The 20149-nt window shown below is 30.3% G+C and overlaps 4 protein-coding genes across 4 annotated transcripts; 2 read left to right on the top strand and 2 right to left on the bottom strand.

The window, feature by feature from the left end:
* Window positions 1–982: 982 nt before the first annotated feature.
* On the bottom strand, window positions 983–9897 carry LOC134831126 (activated Cdc42 kinase Ack). Its single transcript, XM_063844785.1, has 5 exons — window positions 9339–9897; window positions 5107–6256; window positions 3304–4330; window positions 1522–2681; window positions 983–1228 (listed from the first exon to the last, which is right to left on the bottom strand). Exons 2-5 carry the CDS (start codon window positions 6231–6233, stop codon window positions 1135–1137), a joined length of 3408 nt encoding a protein of 1135 aa, XP_063700855.1. The 5' UTR covers window positions 6234–6256; window positions 9339–9897; the 3' UTR covers window positions 983–1134.
* Window positions 9898–11075: 1178 nt separating this feature from the next.
* Window positions 11076–12569, top strand: LOC134832797 (angio-associated migratory cell protein). Its single transcript, XM_063846967.1, has 2 exons — window positions 11076–11231; window positions 11300–12569. The coding sequence occupies exons 1-2, from the start codon at window positions 11171–11173 to the stop codon at window positions 12466–12468; spliced, it is 1230 nt and encodes a 409-aa protein (XP_063703037.1). The 5' UTR covers window positions 11076–11170; the 3' UTR covers window positions 12469–12569.
* LOC134832806 (large ribosomal subunit protein bL17m) lies at window positions 12558–13251 on the bottom strand. Its single transcript, XM_063846978.1, has one exon. The coding sequence runs from the start codon at window positions 13157–13159 to the stop codon at window positions 12614–12616; it is 546 nt and encodes a 181-aa protein (XP_063703048.1). The 5' UTR covers window positions 13160–13251; the 3' UTR covers window positions 12558–12613.
* Window positions 13252–13595: 344 nt separating this feature from the next.
* LOC134836947 (transcription initiation factor TFIID subunit 3-like) lies at window positions 13596–16479 on the top strand. Its single transcript, XM_063852235.1, has 4 exons — window positions 13596–13719; window positions 13779–13976; window positions 14035–14196; window positions 14696–16479. The coding sequence occupies exons 1-4, from the start codon at window positions 13639–13641 to the stop codon at window positions 16301–16303; spliced, it is 2049 nt and encodes a 682-aa protein (XP_063708305.1). The 5' UTR covers window positions 13596–13638; the 3' UTR covers window positions 16304–16479.
* Window positions 16480–20149: the final 3670 nt, after the last annotated feature.

The raw sequence follows: 20149 nt of genomic DNA, 5'->3' as shown, positions 1-20149 counted from the left end.
ATTAAATATAAAATACAAATATTTTTGACATATTTTGGAATTTTTATATTAAAAAATCATGAAAAATTACTGTTTATGGTAAAATTATACAAAAAACTAAACAAATTTGCTCAATTACGACATTTTTTATTGAAATGTTGAAAAACATTTTTTTGAAAGTTTAAAAAATATTTTTTTTTTTAAATTTTTATTTTGGGAGATTTTGTTGATTTTTCTTTACTTTTAAATTCAAATTTTAAAATAATATAAACTAAAATTAAATAAATGTTAAGAATCAACGTTAAAACGTTAAAAAATTACAAACAAAAAATTCAAAAATATTTATTTTTTTAATTCCCCCCCCCTCGAGAAAAACCTCATGGGACAAAAAATGAAAATATTAAATTTATTCGCCTAAATTAAATTAATTAATTAACTAAATTAATTTTATAAAATTTTATTTAATTAAATATTTTTTTTAAAATTTTACCATTAATCATGTTCTGCTGAAAATTAAAATTTTGAAAAAAATTGCTTAAAAAAATAAAAAAAAGTTTTTCATGTTTAATTTTTCCTTTTTATTTATTTATTAATTAGTAGTATTGATATTCATGAGTTTCTCTAATTACATTCGAGAACAACTTAAAATAATTTCTTATGTTACATCTTAATTCTCTAAAAATTTTTCAAAAACTAAAATTATTTAATTTGATCATTTTTTCCTTGTTCATGTAGTTTTTTTATTAATAGACTTGATTACATTAATTTTCCTTTAATATATATTTTTTTAATTGAAATTTTCAATTTTTATTAAAAATTATTTTTTTTGTCACTCTTATAATTTGGTATCATAAATCTTTAATTTCTCAACAATGTCATAAATGCAAATAGCTTTCTAGCTAACAAATTCGATTTTTTGGCTATTTTTCAACTGGAAGGGTAAAAACCAGGCATTTTTTGGAAGTTAAGTAAAAAGGCAAAATGTGAGAATTGGTAATTTTTTCGTCGTTTTGGTTAAATAATTAATTTATATTTTATTTTAATACTTTTTTTCGTTAAATAAGAGTTTTGTAGTAATTCGAGTAGTTTTGTTGATTATGTTCATTCAATTAATTTAACTAAAATTTATTTAATACATTCACTAAAATTAATTTTCTAAGTCTCTAATAGTATTGATGCGGCAACCTCAACACTCCAACCGGTTTTTAGAAGAGCTTCTTGGCACTTTTCACGAGTTGCGACTCCCAATCTAAAAATTATTTTATAAAAAATATTTTTTAATTGATTTTTGATAAAAAAAATTAAAATTAAAATTAATTAAAAAAATAAAAATAAAATAAATATAAATATAAATTAAAAAATAAATTAAATAATCAATTTAAAATTAATAAATATTTTAATAAAAATTAATTATAAATTTATTTAATTATTTTAAAAAATATTTATAAATTTAAATTAATTAAAATTTTTAATTTTCAATAAATTAATTAATTTTAATAATTTTTTTAAATATTTTTTTAAAATTTATTTTCTCAAATTTACCTGAAGAGTCTCTCAACTTTAAAGTGTCTTATTGCAGCATTATGATCCCAATTGACAGCTTCCAGTGCTAATCTCGCCTCCGCATCTGAAGCTTCTTCGCCCAATTCTTGCATCAGTGCTGTCACTTGTTGCTTTTGCATCGCCATTTTTTCAAGTCTCCTTTGAATTTGTTGATGCGACAATGTTCCCGTCGTTGGCGGAGGCAAGGGAGCTGATCGATGCGGCACAAGACTATCAACCGCATCATGAGCAACTTCGTCATACAAAGCACCCAGTTCGCGACTTGTGTTACTCAAATCGATCGCACTGCAACTATTCGCTTGATGAATGTTACTTTTTGGCCTCGGAATTGCTCCGTAATTCGAATAAATATTCGCCGGGGTCTCCGCAACTTGCTCATAAAAGTCTCCGGCAACACTTCCATACAAATCGCCCGCAACGCTGCTGTAAACATTTCCTCCCGGCGTCGCTCCGTATTGCGGATATTGTGCCGTCGTTGACGTCGTCACGGAAGAAATTGTCGAAATTGTGAGGAGATTTTGCTCTGTCAACACAGAATTATTGCCGTAAATGTTATTTGGACTCATCGTGGACCAATCATTGGAATTTTGCAAGTTTCGCGAGACATTCGGTGAATTATTTCCTTTGCACACAAAAGCTTCGTAATTATTGCGAGATTGCATCAAATTTTTGTCGTTCGGGACGTTTTGCATCTTTTGCGGCGAATAATTGTTCAAATTCATGTTTCGCGTGCTTTCGTATTGTTTGCTTTGTAAAACGGATGAAATTTGGTTGACAGTTGCCTCTTTGTGCCCGTAAGCCGTTTGGAAGTCATTCACGTTCGTTGCTTGATTTTTGTAAATATCTTTTTCGAGTTCGGCTAAAAATGTTTTGTCCAGCTTTTTGGGAGTTCCGTGTTGCGCAGCTGTTGTTGATGAGCTGATGTTCGAGTCATCGAGATTCATGTTGCTTAAGTTAACTGTGAGAGATTCACTAATTGATTCGTCGTTCACTGTACTTTGCGAGACTACGCCAGAGTCTGTGGAAGTCAGTGAGGTAATTGATTGAGTATTGAAGTCATTTGTCATCGATTGGTAGTTCTTCGAGGGACTCGTTCGATGGGCGATTTGATCGAATTCGATGCTGGTTGATTGTTTCATCTAAAAAAAAATTAAGTTTTAAAATTAATATTAATTATTTAAGTTTTAAATTTATTTTAATTTTTTATCTTTTGCTTCTTTTAAAAAATTTAAAATTTTAGGAAGCAAAAAAAAATCAAAATATAAAAAAAATAAAAATTGAATACAAAAATTTTTAATTTTTTTTTTTAACTTTTTTATAAAATTTCTAAAAAATCAATTTTGTTAATTTTTTTAAATTATTTTTCACAAAAAATAAAATATTTTTAAATATTTTTAAATTATTTTTCAAAAAAAAAATTCAAAAATATTTTTTTTCAAATAATTTTTAACTTCAAATTCAAAAATTTTTAAAAATTATAATATGAAAAAATTCAAAAAGTTCAATTAACTTTATTTTTTTATTTTTCAATTCTAATTAAATTTTTTAAATTGAAAAAAAAGAAAATTTAAAAAGAAAATTTTAATTTTTTCGTAAAATTTAATTCTTGTAAATTTTTATTTAAAAATTGAAAAAAAAAAAATTTTATTTAAAAAAATTAAAAATAAAAAAAAAATTAAAATTTTCTAATTAAAGTTTTTTTTTAATTCTAATTAAAATTTATTAAAAATTAAAAAAAAAAAAATTAAATTTTTTAATTACCTGAATCATTCCATAATTATTTCTGGGAGCCTGTCCCATCATACTATGTTGTTGCTGCTGCTGCTGAATCGCCTCTCGATTTTCATAAATGTCCCCTTGAATACTCCCCAATGACATGTGACGCGCAGGAAATCCCGAATTTCCGTAAATCTGATTCATATTTGGACTGATATGCGACGTGTTGAACGGATCATTTTCTTCTTGCGGCAAATTTTGTGGCAATCCCATCGTATTCGAGTACGTTGGCGGAAACTGATATGGCGGAGGTCGTCGCTGAGTCGATTGATCGGCAACTTCCCATGCAGATTCTGACTCCGCAACAAAATCTCGACTTGTTGTGCCTTGCGTGGGAACGTCAATGGGCTCATCTAAGATACAAACATTCGCTTTATTCGCATTTTGATTGAGATTTCTCAATGCTGAACTTTCTTCCGGCGACAAATCAATCAAAACTCCTTCTTCCGTTTTGGCAATATTCGGCATCGGAGGTCTTTCGGGTTTTTGTTTGGCATTTCCGTGTGACGGACTGACATTTTGTTGCATTTTCGCTTGATCGTTTTTGAGTTTGTTGTAGGCGAATTGTTTGTGTGCCGTTAATCTGCGTTCTTTGACATATTGCTCCGACGTGCATTTTCCTTTTCGATCGTGTTGAATGCTGCCGAGAGTTTTGCTTCGTAGCTGAACTCCTTCGCCCGTTATTTTGTTAGCTAAATATTGCGGGTCGAGTGCTGAAGGATTTCCCCAACATTTTCCGAAAGCTGAACCGTGTCCCGTATGACGGAAGGATTCTTGCAGAGGTCGACTGATTCCTGCTCGTTTATTGCTCGTCGATGATGGTTGTTCAACGCAATGCCGTGGAAAAGTTCCAATCTCGTAAGTTGCCAAATTTTGTCCTTTTATGAAGGGCAGTTCGGGTCGATCATCAATTATGGCAATAGCATCATTTACGTTCATGATGAGACGATTTGGTTCAGTGTAGTCAACAACGGCATGCAAGACAGTTGGCATTGCACCAGATAGGAATTGTCTGAAAAATAAAAAAAAAATTCATTTAAGAACAAGAGTTTAAAAAAATTTACAAAAAAATAATAAATAATTTTTTTCGATTTTCTCCTATCTAATTTTTGAAGAAATTTTAATGGGACTGAAAATTAAAAATTAATTAATTAATTATAATTTTTAATGAAAATTTTAAATTTTCTTTAAAATTATTTTAACCAAATTTAGTTTTAATTTTTTCATTTTAATTAATTTAATTTTATTTTATTTAATTTTTTTTTAAATTGTGAATTTTGAAAAGAAAATTATTAATTTTTTGCAATTTTCATACAAAAGTATGCAAAATTTGAAAAAATAAAATTTTTATAATTAGCATTTAAAAATCAAATATGTGTAACAATATCATAGCAAAACTCAAAAATTTATCGATTTTTTAATAAAATTACTTTTAAGGATTTTTTTTTAAATTTTTGAAAATTGAGAAAAATTATCCCTAACCTACTCCGTTCAAAATTAAAAAAAATACAAGAAACATTATTTTTAAAAAATTTAAAATTTTTGATTTTTTGTTAAATACAAACGCCTTATTCAAAAAAATTTTGATAATTTTGAAAAGAATTCTTATTTTTAAAATTTTAAAAATATTTTTTTTATTTTTAAATTAACAATTTTAAAAATAAGCCAAAATTTGAATATTTGATAGAAAGAAATTTAATTTTTTTAAATTTTATCTCAAAATTTATTTTTTTTTATAAAAAATTTAAAATCTAAAAATAATTTTAACTTCAAATTAACTTTACTCACTTGATCGCAGCAAACGTAGGCCGTTCTTGAGGCACTTTATCCCAACATTGCAACATCAGTTGATAAACATCTGGCGGACAAGCATCCGGATGATGCAACCTTTCTCCTTCTCTATCCGTTTTCCTCAAAATTTGCGATCCATTCAGCCCAATCCACGGTTCTTCGCCAAAAGTGAACATTTCCCAAAGCGTCACGCCAAACATCCACGTATCCGAAGCATGACTAAATTGCCGAAAACGCAACGATTCCGGGGCACACCATGGAAACGGGACCTTCTTATGTTCCGTCATCACGTAACAATCCTCTTCCTGCGGCAAAGCTCGCATCAATCCAAAATCCCCAATTTTAATTTTGTCTCCGGCAGCAATCAAAACATTCCTACATGCCAAATCTCTGTGCAAAAATCGCTTCGTTTCGAGATATTCCATGCCTGTGGCGATCTGCAACGACCATTTCCAGATGTTCGGGAGACTTGTCCGTTTATTTTGTTTCCGTAACAAATCCAAAAGGGACCCATTTTGTGCTAATTCAGTCACCATCATCATCGGTTGACCCAAAACGACGCCGTAAAGTCGCACGAGATTCGGATGATCGAGTGTATGCATCGCTTGAACCTCTTTAAAGAAGTCTTCCATCACGCCAGGCTGCGATAAAGTATCTTGTTTTAAGATTTTTACAGCGACAGCGATCGTTTTGTTGCCCGGCGCATGCCAATCTGCACGTCGAACCACGCCAAAAGACCCATCGCCCAATTTTTGACCTAAAATTACGTCTTTTTCGTGGATGAGACACGTCAAAGTCAGTGCTGAATCCTGATTTGATGCTGGTTGTGATGCGACTTGTGTTGCTTTTTTCACAGGTTGTTGCTTCCCGCCCCCAATGAGCTTCGACAGAATATTTTTGCGCCATTGTTGTCGATGTTTCTTGCGAACTGCTTCAAGCAATCGTCGAATAGCGGGCTTTCCTAAACCAATTTTCTCCAAATCGTTGCTGTGAACGTAGTCAAAATGTGCCAAACGAGTGATTTGGAGCTCATCTCGGATGCGTGTCAAAAATTGCTCTAATTGCACGTCGCGTAACAGCGTCTCGAGCCATTCTGTGTCGGGATTTGCGTCACTTTGGATCATCTTTAATTGATTATTTCGTCTTTCTGCAAAGGAAAAAAATTAAAAAATTATTGAAATTGAAGAAATTTCTATGAAGAGACCTCGTAATTTATAAAGAGACTTGGCACTAATTGAAAATTGACGACGCAAACGGAATTGTCTCATTTTGCAAACGATTCCAAACAACAGTTACAACTCAAATGAGAATTTCAAGTGAGGCAATCGCATGAGAACTGATTACTTTTCAATGTTAATTAATGCAGCGAACAATTATCTCGCAACGAAAATTCTTTCAATCAACTTATGTTGCGATAATTGCTTAGAAAACTAAGCTTAAAATGTCAAAAATCAAAAAATGTGCGGTTCAAAGTTCCCTTTTCGACGACTTGGGACTCAAAAAAGACCCGAACGAAAGTTTAAAAGCGTTTTATGATCGCATTGACATTGAATACCAACATGCCGCATACAATTGTTGGATCGCTGCCTGCTTGTATGTCATCACAATTGCTTTTTGTGCCTCCAAATTTTACGAGGCAGCGCGTGAAGCTATGTCACTAGATAATGACTAATAAATACATGTGAGAGAGAGAATAATGCTCAATGCGTGACAAATTTTTGTTTTTTTTAACACTTTTTTCGGTTAACAAGACACTTGATTGTTGGTTTGACACAGAATGAAAAACAAAAAAAAAAAAAAAACAGTTTGAAAGAAGAAATCAAGTTTTCATTTCAAAACTGAATCATATTTCACGTGTAATTGCCTTGACCTTTCTCAGAATTCGTTGCAATGTGCAAATTTGTTATTTACGTGTAAATTGCATTTTGCTTGAAAAAAATAAAATAAATTTGCAGTAGGGTGTCTAAAATTTTAATTTATTTTTTTTTCTCATTTTTAAGTTAAAAATGATTAAAAATGATAAATTAGAGCCCCTCTGATAAATTTTTATCCATTTGGAGCAATATTTGACAAAAATTGCTTTGACACAGTTTTTGACATAGTTTTTGATTTAGTTTTCAAATCAAAACTGTGTCAAAGAAAAAAATTTTTTTCAGTTTCAATTTTTTGGCAGTTTTGAGTTTTAAAATGATTAAAAATGATAAATTAGAGCCCTCTGACAAATTTTTTTGACAGTTTTTGAATTTTTCTTGATTTAGTTTTCAGTTTTTTTTTCAGAATTTTTTGGCAGTTTTGAGTTAAAAATGATTAAAAATGATAAATTAGCGCCCTCTGACAAATTTTTATCCATTTGGAGCATTGCTTTGACACAGTTTTTGACACAGTTTTTTTTTGCTCTTGATTTAGTTTTTAAAACAAAACTATGTCAAAGGAAAATTTTTTTTCAGTTTCAATTTCTTGGCAGGTTTGAGTTGAAAAATGTTTAAAAATGATAAATTAGAATTTTTTTATCCATTTGGAGCAAGATTTGACAAAAATTGCTTTGACACAGTTTTTGACACAGTTTTTTTGCTCTTGATTTAGTTTTCAAAACAAAACTATGTCAAAGGAAAAAAAAATTTTTAGTTTCAATTTTTTGGCAGTTTTGAGTTAAAAATGTTTAAAAATGATAAATTAGAGCCCTCTGACAAATTTTTATCCATTTGGAGCAAGATTTGACAAAAATTGCTTTGACACAGTTTTTGACACAGTTTTTTTGCTCTTGATTTAGTTTTTTAAACAAAACTAGTTTTTTTTTCAGTTTCTTTTTTGGCTTTTGATTTGTTTAGTAAATTAGAGCCCTCTGAAAATTTTTATCAAAACTTGCTTTGACACAGTTTTTTTGCTCTTGATTTAGTTTTTAAAACAAAACTATGTCAAAGAATAAACTTTTTTCAGTTTCAATTTTTTGGCAGTTTTGAGTTGAAAAATGTTTAAAAATGATAAATTAGAGCCCTCTGACAAATTTTTATCCATTTGGAGCAAGATTTGACAAAAATTGCTTTGACACAGTTTTTGACATAGTTTTTGACACAGTTTTGCTTTTGATTTAGTTTTCAAATCAAAACTGTGTCAAAGAAAAAATTTTTTTTTCAGTTTTAATTTTTTGGCAGTTTTGAGTTATAAAATGATTAAAAATGATAAATTAGAGCCCTCTGACAAATTTTTATCCATTTGGAGCAAGATTTGACAAAAATTGCTTTGACACAGTTTTTTTGCTCTTGATTTAGTTTTTAAAACAAAACTATGTCAAAGGAATTTTTTTTGCAATTTCATTTTTTTATAGTTTTAAAATAAATAGGTAAAAAAATATTTATAAATTCTTTAAAATCCAAAAATGTTTAAAAAAAGTAATTTAAAATAATATTTTTTCAAATATTTTGACTCATTCAACCTAATATTAAAAAATAAATTTTTTCCGAAAATTAAAAAAATAAAATAAATATTTTTAATTATTTTTTTAAATTTTAATCTCTTGTATTTTTACCAAATATTCGATTTTCTCAAAAAAAAAAAAATATTTTTGACATTTCACTTAAAATTTTTGTTCACCCTATCACAATTTACTTTGCAATTATTCATAAAAATTCAAGGTCAACTGGCGGTTTTTATCACAATTCGCAATAATCAGAACTTTATGTAAGCAATGAGAATCTTATTAGATGGTTAAACCGAATTTCGCCTCCGCATCCGGAAGAACGTTCTTTACAAAAATTTTAATAAAACACATAAAATACGATACGGAGGCACAAAAGATGTGTTACTTGATAAGATGAGGGTGTTAATAAAATATGAAAAAAAAAATTACAAAAAAAAAATTGAGACGAAAAAACGACAGATGCGAGTCGTTCTAATGAGAAGTTTAAAAAACACACGTCGCCAGATGGACCAAAAATTGTTTTTTATTCAGGTAAATATTTTGTGAATTTTTTTTTCGACTTTTGTTGTTGGATACCGTTCGAATATAAATTACCGGAAAATGAATTAATTTTTCTTTTGTATTCGGTAGCATTATCAATGCAAACATGTTTCGGTTCGCTACAATTTCACATTTTTTTTTCATTTCGTATCGTATTTATTGCGCGATAAGCGGGATGTCTGACGATCGCGAAACAGAAGAAGAACGACTTTCACTGTCTGTTTGATATTTTTTATTTTATTTTTTTAGTGATCTGTTTTCCTTTGCTTACCAAATAAATTGCTGGTTTAGATGTTTGCGTGTGCAAAAACTGACATCGTCTCGGAAATTCCAATGCTTGGATACTGATTATGATGTCGATGATGGAGAAGACAAAAGAAAAACCAAAAAAAAAAGAGAGCAGGGCACAGGAAATGTGAATGTGTGTAAACAATTGTTGGCGTTGTTTGTTGTTATGCACTCATGTATGTTATTTTTGCATTGTTATGCATGCAAACGTGCCTCGTCTTAATGATATGCTGTATTTTTGGAAGCAGCAGGTGCATTCAGCATCGTCGATGTTGTCGTCAGAATTTTTCTCTCGTGCCCAGCTTCTGCTTTTACATTCACTCTAACACGGAATTCACATCTGTTTCATGTAGATTTTTATCGTAATTTAAGCTAAAAGTGTAATTTATTGTCCAAATATGCGAACAAGCACAAAGAGCTTCACTTTTTTCGGGTTTTTGAGCACTTGAGATTTTTTTCTTGTTGAATTTTAATGTTTTTGTGTTTGTTTGAGGATGTTTTATCGTGTGGACAAGTATTTAGGCTTTTGATTCGCCTTTAAATTTGTTTAATTAAGCAAAATATTGGAGAACGACACTTTTGTTTTGGTAATTTAAAGAGAGAATAGTGATGTCAAAAGTGTTCAAGTTTTGAATTTAATAGAGACGAATGAAAGTGATACTTTTGATAAGTTAACCATACGTTCTTGGTTTTTAAATTTTTAATAGATATTTGAACAAAATTTCATAATTTTTTGAAATTTTATCTTTTTTTGATTATTGAATAGAAATTGGATAAAATAAAATCTACGAAAGATATTTTTAAAAAATTATATCGAAATTTGATCTTTTTCTTACATTTTCAACTAACTGCAATAAAGCATAAAAATTTTACAATGCAGAACTAAAATAGAATTTAGATGAAGTGTTGTTTAAAAAAGTCTCTTCAGAAAATTAATTTTATAACTCAGTAAAATTTATGGACATAAATAATATGATACATGATACAAGCCATGAACAACTACTGTCTGTGAACAATCGTTGTATTTTAAACTGTTGTTCGAAAATCCATTTATGTCATCACAATGTCGTCTGATGGAACTTCGTCTGTATTTATTTTCTTAGAAATTCTGAGAAAAATTATAAGAAGTCTCTTTTGTTAAATGGATATGTATGATCTGGTCATTCATTTTTTGGGATGTTAAGGGCGTAACGTCGTTTTCTTAAAGACTTTTCAATGCGTTCCATAAATTTTCCATTCCTTCAGTTACTTGATCCCATGTTTAGGTATCTACGTTGTTCCATAAAATAGAAACTGCTGCTTAGGGGATCTTATAATCTCAACGACAATCAAATTCGTTCATTATTATGTCTTTCTTAATTGGATTTTCTTCTGTCGTCTGTGGCTTGTCGATGCTTGTCATAAAATTTTTGGAAAAAATCAATAAAAATTTAATAATAAAAAAAGAAAATTGTAATATAAAAAAAAAAGTATTTTAAATTTGCACAAAAGATTTTAATTATTAGTAAAGCATGTAAGAAAATTAAAAATTTCTCAAAAATCTGATAGATAGAAATCAAAAATTTTTTATAATTGCATTGAACTTTTTACTTAATAAAAATAAAAATTATAAAATAAGTTTGAAAAAAATTAAAAGTTCACATACCTTCAGTTATCGAAAATTTCTCCCAAAATTCATGTCCTTGATTCAGTTTTAAATCATCTTGTCATCGTACTCGTATAAAAAAGTCAATAAAACACATCGTGTTTTGCATTTTTCTTCATTTTCCATTAAAATCCATCAAATTTTCAAGATTCCAAGGTAACAGAGCGAAAATGCGTGACGATACGCCGCCACACGAGCCCCATACGGATGATTTATTGGATCACGATGAGAGTAAATCCCACATTTTCTGTTTTTATTCGAACTTTTTCCATTAAAAAATTACTTTTTTTTTCTTTTAGTGATTTACATCGGAGACTTGACTGACGAGGTAATTGACGACTTGGGCGAAGCTCTTGGCGACGACGAATCCGATGAAGGCGAAGATATGCTTCCCACGCTCGACGAAGTACCTGAAGACGAAAATGCCGTACCCGAACGCGATGATTCCGTACTGACATTCAAAAAGCACGAAGCTCCGATCTTTTGCGCTGCCATTCATCCCACGGAAAATCTCGCAGTGACAGGAAGCGAAGACGACAAAGCGTACATTTGGAATACGGAAACGGGCGAAGTGGTTTTTGCTGTTACGGATCATCATGACTCTGTGATTTCGGCGGAATTTAGTCACGACGGGGTTTTTGTAGCGACTGCTGATATCGCGGGCGAGATTCAAGTGTTCAAGACGACAAAAGAATACAAGAAAGTTTGGTCTTTCTCGATGGGCGACATGTGTTGGATGAAATGGCACACCGCAGGACATGTTTTACTTGCTGGCTCAGATTCGGGAGAGATTTATGTTTGGCGAATTCCATCGGGGGATTGTAAAGTTCTTCAAGGAAATGGCGAAAAATGCGAAACTGCCAGTTTATCAGCTGATGGAAAGAAACTCGCCGCTGGATATGGCGATGGAATGTTCAAATTGTGGGATTTAAAGTCTTGCACGACTCTCATTGAAATGCCGCCGAACGAGAATCTCGGGCATACACGAACTATAACGTCAGTTTCGTGCGACAAAAACAACCAAATGGTTCTGACAGGCAGCGAAGATGGCAAAGCGACGTTAATTGGTCCAAATGGGCCCGTGGGTTCGTTAAATCCGCATGCGGGAGCAATTGAGACAGTTTTGCTCGATTGCCCCGATTTGGATTCGAAAATCGCTGTGACAGGAACCTTGGATGGCAAAGTGACAATTTGGGATGCAAGTCGTCAAATTGCACGAACAGAATGTGAAGACCCCAATCCCGTTGGTATAACTCGCATGGTTTGGGCGAAAGATTTTGCGATACTTGCAGGTACTTTAAATGGCGCCATCAAAGTTTGGGATGCCCGAACAGGACAATTGCGGTTTTCTTTGCTCGGACATACCGATAACATCAACGACGTGTGCTACGATCGCAACAAAAACATCGTTTTGACGGCATCTGAAGACAGCACGGCGAAAATTTTCCATTATAATTTGCCCATTTAGCATACGGCGAAACGCGTGTATGAAATTTGCATCAAAAACCGCCGGAATGTACATAAAATTTACCTGTGAAACAATAAAAATTAGCCAAATACACCGACGAACGGACTAATTTATTCAAATTTCCTACACTAAAGACCTTAAAATCCTAATTTTTGGGATTTAATTCGATTTTTTCGAGTTTTTCCATCGTATTTTGCTTTCGAGCCTCATCCAGAAGCACATTATGCAATAAATTTCGTCTTTTACTCGTTGGTTGTTCCAATGAGGGGAACGGGTTGCCTCGTAACTCCAAAACGGCGTTCAATCTAAAGTGCCCGGGATATTCGCGAGGCGCCTTCCACATTCTTGTGTACGAAAGAGGAAAAGTTTCGTATCGCGGGACCAAAACTTTGAACAATTTGTGCACCAATTGCTTCTCTTGCAGCCAAAAATCCGCCATCTCCATTGTCGGACGATGACATTCCCCGTACCGGATGGCATCAGAAATTAAACGTTCAGCATAACCACGAGCCTCGTCAGCTCTCGCGTAATGCAATTCAATCCGTTCGTTCTTCACGAGACCCGTTACGGTCTTTCGGAGCTTGTTGATACGTCCTTCAGGTCCGTCAATTTGCTTCAAATTTCGATGACGTGACTGATAGTTGATCCGGAGGCGTGACATCAACTTTGTTACTTCTGCTGCTTTGCTCATTTTGATGAATTTCAATGATTTTTAGGGATTTTTCCGACTTTTTGGGGGACTTTCGGAAATGAATGCGATCGGAATGGAAAATGAGACGAATGAAATTGTTATCCCCCTAAAGATTTGAGCGCCATCTGCGACACGAAAACAAGGAGGCTCGTGACTGAATTGCATGCGAAATCCAAGTGACTGAGTGAGTCGGCTGAAAGTGAACTGTTATACAACTGTCAGGTAAGTATACCAGTACTGGTATACTTACCTGACAGCATATAACAGTATCACTTTCGATCGTCTCACTCAGTCACTTGGATTTCCTATGCAATTCGGTCACGAGCCTCCTTGTTTTCGTGTCGCAGATGGCGCTGGTGCTTTTCACAGGAAATTGAATCAGCGAAAAAGGCAAGTTTTAAATCTTCAACGGTTTTTAGCTCGGTGTTTTTTTCTTAATTTTTGATGATTTTTGTGTAATTTCCACGTAAAATCCGAAAATGGAGCAGTTTCAACAGCAACTAAACGATTCCTGCCAAATTTACTCAACGTTGGAGGAGAATTTAAAGACGGGATTTGAGGTAAAAACGTAAAAATCGGAATTTCGCAACAAAACTAACAACAAACATTTTAATTTCAGGCTTTCCAGCGGAAAATTCAAGACTTTCTCGATGCCATAGAAGTTGAAAAGACGCCAAATGCTAAAGCAAAACGTGCAAGACAAAAGGCAGCGATTCCAGAAGAAGAACCCGAATCCGAAGAAACTGAAGCTGATTCGACAATAAACACTTCGCAACGACCGGTTCGTAGTACAAGGACGAAAAATGCGACTTCTTATGTGAGTTTTTGATATTTTTGAGGGTTTTTCGGGTTATTTCATTGAAATTTCATTGTAGAAAGAGCCTTCGCTTCATACAAAAATCCGTAGACCATCGCCTGAGAAGCAGATTAAGAAGGAACGCATCACTATCGAAGGCGGGAAAGAAAATCGTGAACCGAATAAGACTTCTTTGGTTAACGAAACTGATGAAAGTGTGACAATTGAAAGCGGCAAAAAGGTAAAAAATTAAAAAAAATACTTTACACAAATCTCAAATTTTTTTTTTGCTTTCTTTTAAAATTTAAAAAATTAAAATATATTTTTTTTCTTAAAATTTTCATAAGAAAATAATTTGTTTGACTTTTTAACTTTTTGTTTGAAGAATATTAATTTTTTTCATATCAAATCGTTTTAAAAAATTTTTTTAAAATTTCTTTGGATTCAAAAAAAAAAATTTTTTTTTCATAAATTTATAATTTAATTAATTTTTAATTAATTATTTATTTTTTTTTAATTAATTTGGATTTTTTATTTTTAATAATTTTTTTATTTAATTTTTAAATTATTATTCTAACATATATTTCAATGAAAAATTGCAAAAAAAAATATTTTTTCTCATTTTTTTTAATTGAATTTTTTTTTTTGTTTTTTTTTTAATATCAATATTTTCAAAAAAAAAAAAATAATAATAATAAAATAATAAAAAAAAATTTAATTTAAATTTAATTTTTTTACAGTTGACTGACACTCAATCCGTTGAAATTATTGAAACACCCGTCGAGACAGTTGTAATTCTATCTGAAGATGAAACCGACAAAATGCCTCCGCCATTGATGCCTCCTCCATTAATGCCGCCTCCAAAAGCCCGCGGAAGACCTCGTACCCGTAAAGCTGCTCAAAAAGAAGAAAATGAAATTCCAGCTGACACAAGTATCGTCAAGCAAGAACGCATTTCTACCGACGAATCCATCGTCGAGACAAAAAAAGAGACAAAATCAAAGAAAAAGAAGGGAGTTCCGATGCCAATTCAAGAACCTGCCGTTGTAAAAACCGAAAAAGTTTCTCCTGCAAAATCAACTCGCCCATCTGGCGGATCAGAAACTTCCGTGTACGAAGAAGCAACTTCAACAAAAAATTCTTTGGAAGCTCCTCAGATCATGAATTCGACAGTAACGATCAACAACGCAACTTTTGATACCGCGAAAGGGAATGAAACGTTCGACGTTAAAAGTCCCCAAGAATCTAACGCGACTTTTGATGTTCCGCCAGCTACGCCAACTGTTCACGATAGCATCATGACGGAAGATCGTTCAGACGAAGAAAATGATTTAATTGCAAAATTACTTGCAAAATCGCCGGAAAAGCCGAAAATTGCGCAAAATAAGAAACACGAGATTTTTAATCCAAACATCGCGAGTCCCTTAAAAGAAAAAGTTCAAGCATTTGAGAAACTTGCAGCGAATAATTTCATGTCGCCGATGATGATGAAGCAAAAAACGCGTCAAATCATGACTCCGAGTGGCATGAAGTTAACAACTCCCATGAGTTTGCCTCGAATTCCGTCTTTCAAGCCGGCTTCAGCTCATGCGGGTCTCGCTTCGTCGATTTCTGCGCCATTAGCTCACAAAAAAGTCGTTTCCAAGCCATCGACATCCTCGAATTCGACAACTAGCAGTCGCGATCCCAGCGTTGAAGACCTCAGACGCACCGCAAATGCCATCGAAGCGAAGAAAAAAGCGCGCGAAGAGAAACAACGTCTCGTTCAGCAGCAACGCGAACAACTCGAGAAGGAGCGACGTGAACGCGCGCAACAATTACAAAAGGAAAAGGAGGAAAAACATCGCAAATTGCTTGAAGAAAAAGAAGCGCGCAAACGAGAATTGATGTCGCAGAAGAAACTCGAAGAACATTTACGCAACCAAAAAATGTTGGATCAAAAACGACGTGAACTCATGGAAAAAGAAGCTCTCGAAGCGGCAAAGAACAAACACAATGAAAGTTTGCAACGACGCGTTTTGGAGAAGCAACATGCAGCTGCGTCGGCTAAAACTAAAGTAAAGCACGATTTTGAGGCACTCGATACAGATGATTCCACAGACGATGAGGGAAAAATGCACAAAAATCGCCTTCCGCCCCCAATTTGGAGCAAATCAGCAAATCGACGACACACAACGAGAAACCAAACGTACGTCAGTTTGCGACTTGTCGACAAATTTTTCTCCGTTCAACCGATGACGCCAGATTTGAAGGAAATTTTCCCGGATATTGAACCGAAAAAGTTGAAACGTAATTCGAGTGCTGTGTGGAATACACCGCCGCGTTATTCGCAAATGCCCAAGTATTGATAAGTCTTTGTTCGACATGAATTTAGTTGTAAAAGTATTCTATTTTTTCATTACTTTAACCATTTTTTTTTTTTTGTACAAGAAAAGAAAATTTAAGTTTTCTGATAACCGTTAGATTAAGAAGTTTATATGTTATTCTCATGATTACTATATTACGAAAAATAAAAAAAATTTCTTTGATGATTAAAGAAAGAGTAAAGATTTAAATTTTTGGTTAATTTTTTAAATATTTTCAGGTAAGTTTTTTTTTTAAATTTCTTCAAAAATAATTAAATTAAATTTTGAAATTTTTAAAAATTTTCATATAAAAAAATATTTTTTTTTAAATTTGAAAAAAAATTTAGAGAAAGTTGAATAAATTTTTCTAAATGCTAAAATTTGAAATGAAATATAAATTAATAAAATGAATTAATTTTACACAGTTTTAATTTTTTGGAAAACTATTTTAAAATAAATATTTTAGGTACAAAAAAAATATTTAAATTGTTTTTTTTTTAATTATTATTTTTAATTTAAATTATAATTTTTTTAAAAAAATAATTAAACTGTTTTTTTCAAATTTTTTTTTAAATCGAAAATATTAATTAATCAAATTTTAATTTTTTTTAATTTTTTGAATTTATTAATTAAATTACATTAATTTTTTTTTTAAAGCAAGTCATCTAAATATTATTAATTTTTTTTTAAATTTTTAAAAAATATTTTTGAATAACGATCTAATGAATTAATTTTTATTTATTAAATAAATTTCTTAACTAATATTGTTTAATTTATTGAAATTCAAATTACATCCTAAAACAATTAATTTAAATTGAAAAATTAAATTTTAATTAAATCCTTGAGTTGAAAAAAATCTTAAAAATTTATAATTTTTATTAATTAAATTTTATTTTATTTAAATTAATTTTTTATGTTTATTTTTTTAAATTAAATTTCTATTTTTTTTTAATGTTTTGAAGGTAAAATTTTAAATTTCAAAAAAAAAAAAGTTATGAAAAAATAATATGATCTTTTAAATTTCTACGTAAATTTGAAATTTTTTAATTTACATTTTTTTATTTAATTAAATTTTAAATATTTAATTAATTATAATTACATGAAAATCTTTTGATAACTTTTTTAATTTTGTTTTTGTTATAAATCTCACATTAAACGGCCTTAACATGAAACAATAGACGACGATAATGACGATGATGGAACACTTTGATGCTTTTAATTAAATAATAATAACAACACAATTCACTAAACGCTTAAAAAGTCGTTTTCATTTCACAAAATACATGTTTAACCTTTTTTTTCCTCTATTTATCTCTGCATTTAATGAATAATATTAACATCTAATGATTGTTTTAGGTAAATTGATGAGCACGAGCAACGACGATGATGATGGACTTAAAAACAAAAATAGAAAAAACGAAGAATTCGACAATAGAAATAATTTATATTAATTATTGCCTGAAAACGACGCTCATTGTCTATGCTTGTGGTGAGGTCACGAAGAAAGTTGCGTTGCGAGCGAGAGAGAAAAAAAGGGCAAAATTCAATAAATTAAATTGATAAATGCGCAATTCTTGCTTTCTTTCACACAACAAATGCATAAAGTCATTGTCATGAAGTTTCAATAAAGTAAGGAATTTATTGAATTTGAGCGAGAGACAAGTCCGTTGACGATGGCAATTTGCAACAACAACAAACCTTTTTAGGTCATTTCAAATGAAAATGAAGATTTTTGTTCAATGCCCTATTTAAAAAAAAATAAAAAAAAAAACACAAAATGATTGATTTTTGAATTAATCCAGTGAGTTTCCTTAATTTTTTAAAAAATTAAATTTTAAAGTTCAAAAATAATTTAAATAATTTCTTCAATTTTAAATAGATCTTACAAAAAAAAATAAAATCATATTAAAAATTTAAAAATGTCAATTACAAATGTAGGTATAAAATAAAAATTTTGAAAAATTTAAATCTTCACTTTAAAAAAAATTCATTTAAAAATTTATTAAAAAAAATATATAAAATTAAAAAAAATATGTGTTTAATAAATTAAAAAGTTTAATATTTAATGAAAAATTTATTAAAATTAAAACTTATTAATTTTTTTTTATAAAAAATTTCGTTGCTAAAATTTTATTTAATAATAAAAATTAAAAAATTATTTTAAAATTTTAATTTTTAATAATTTTCAATTAATTAAAAACTTAAAAAAATAAATTATTTAAATATATATTAAAATTGAATTAAGTTAAATTAAATTAAATTAAATAATTAATTAATTAAAAAAAAAAAAAAATTTTATAATTTTTTTTAAATCGCATTTTAGTAATTTTTTTACAAATTTTTAAAATGATTTAATTTTATTTAATTTTTAAAAAATTAGAAAAAATTATTTTAAAAAATTTGAAACAGCCTTACACACATTTTCACCTTTTATTATTATTACCGTAGAATGCTGCTCTTGGCTTTCAATTGCACCGCAGATAGTACTTCACTTCACATGAGAGCTGCAATAACATTTTTCATCCACATTTTTCTCTTTTCTTCGAGCATTTCTTTCGTCGTCGTCGTCGTCTCGCTTCTCATATCTATTCACTCTATTATTATTTTAATAGATTTATTAATAAAAATAAATAGATGATGGCTTCGCAACGTAATAATTATGCCTGTGAGCTGTTCTCTGACGATGAACGACGCACTTGATGGCAATTAAAATGCGATGTTGAGACTTTTCAACGCAACGCGATAAAATGTGAACTTCAACTTTATGCGCAGGCATTACAAAAATTAATATTTATTGGGAAAGGGAATCGAAAGACTGCAACAATGTTGCCCACAAAAATGCATAAATTAAGCAATTAGATAAGATTCTTGACACATTTCGCGGAATAGGGCTCGAAATGCGGCTTAAGAGCTCGTTTTCTCATGTGACATCTGGTAACATTACCTCAATCCATACAAATTCAATACGTTTTGTGCACGAAATACGGTAAAAGTCTGAATATTGCTTCAACGCTAAGCTTCATTCCATTCACAAAATCCAAGTCGGTCCATGTTTCAAGCAACGAACGAGCGATTTTACGAACGTAGAAGTGAGGAACTTTCGACTTGAAGCGAATTCAACTTCTTCTTAAAGTACAATCTCTTTCTCGTCTTGCTGCATACGAACCTACATGCTGGAAAAAAATACTACAAACAACAAAAATAAAACCAGATATGTAAAAAGTTCCACAAGCAATATTAATAACAACAACAACTACACATGTGCTGTACAGCCACAGATATTTTTGCTGGTTTGTAAAACGTTTAATATTTATTTTCATTGTACAAGTGTTTCAGTAGTAACTTTAAGCTGCGCAGAGAAAGAGTCAATTTTTATATTTTTTTGAGAAAAAAGCGGGTCTACGCAATTTATTTTTATTATCTTTCGATCAAAAATATAAAAAAATATTTTTTTAAACAATTTTTTAATTATTTAAATAAATAAATAATAAAAATAAATAAATAGTGCAATTAATTACATTTTAACATATTTTAAAAAAATAAAAAAAAAAATTTTTTTAAATAAAAAAAAAAATAAATAAATAAATTATTTACATTTCAACATAAATATTAAAAAAAATTCAATTGAATAAAAAAAATAACTAAAAATTATTGAATCAAAACAACGCATGTGTAAATTTATGAATTTAATTTCGAAAATGTGTAAATAAACGAGCAACTCCAAAAAAAGCATTGCAAATGAAATAAAAGTAATTGGCACACATTCGCATGCTTTGAAGCGATTATTATTATAAAATATGATGCCACAAGTGTTTTTAAAAAAAGCAACATGAAAAGTAAATAAATATT

Source organism: Culicoides brevitarsis, chromosome 1, assembly GCF_036172545.1.
Source record: "Culicoides brevitarsis isolate CSIRO-B50_1 chromosome 1, AGI_CSIRO_Cbre_v1, whole genome shotgun sequence".
NCBI lineage: Eukaryota > Metazoa > Arthropoda > Insecta > Diptera > Ceratopogonidae > Culicoides > Culicoides brevitarsis.
This window is presented reverse-complemented; position numbering and strand designations above follow the sequence as displayed.

Bases quoted from the DNA above. Each gene is read 5' to 3' on its own strand.
- LOC134832806 (XM_063846978.1), bottom strand. From the start codon at position 13,159: ATGAGCAAAGCAGCAGAAGTAACAAAGTTGATGTCACGCCTCCGGATC.
- LOC134831126 (XM_063844785.1), bottom strand. From the start codon at position 6,233: ATGATCCAAAGTGACGCAAATCCCGACACAGAATGGCTCGAGACGCTG. The intron at 4,331-5,106 runs GTGAGTAAAGTT...TTTATTTTTCAG, and splicing joins CCTACGTTTGCTGCGATCAA to ACAATTCCTATCTGGTGCAA. The intron at 1,229-1,521 runs GTAAATTTGAGA...AATAATTTTTAG, and splicing joins AAAGTTGAGAGACTCTTCAG to ATTGGGAGTCGCAACTCGTG.
- LOC134836947 (XM_063852235.1), top strand. From the start codon at position 13,639: ATGGAGCAGTTTCAACAGCAACTAAACGATTCCTGCCAAATTTACTCA. The intron at 13,720-13,778 runs GTAAAAACGTAA...TTTTAATTTCAG, and splicing joins ATTTAAAGACGGGATTTGAG to GCTTTCCAGCGGAAAATTCA. The intron at 13,977-14,034 runs GTGAGTTTTTGA...ATTTCATTGTAG, and splicing joins CGAAAAATGCGACTTCTTAT to AAAGAGCCTTCGCTTCATAC.
- LOC134832797 (XM_063846967.1), top strand. From the start codon at position 11,171: ATGCGTGACGATACGCCGCCACACGAGCCCCATACGGATGATTTATTG. The intron at 11,232-11,299 runs GTAAATCCCACA...TTTTTCTTTTAG, and splicing joins TTTATTGGATCACGATGAGA to TGATTTACATCGGAGACTTG.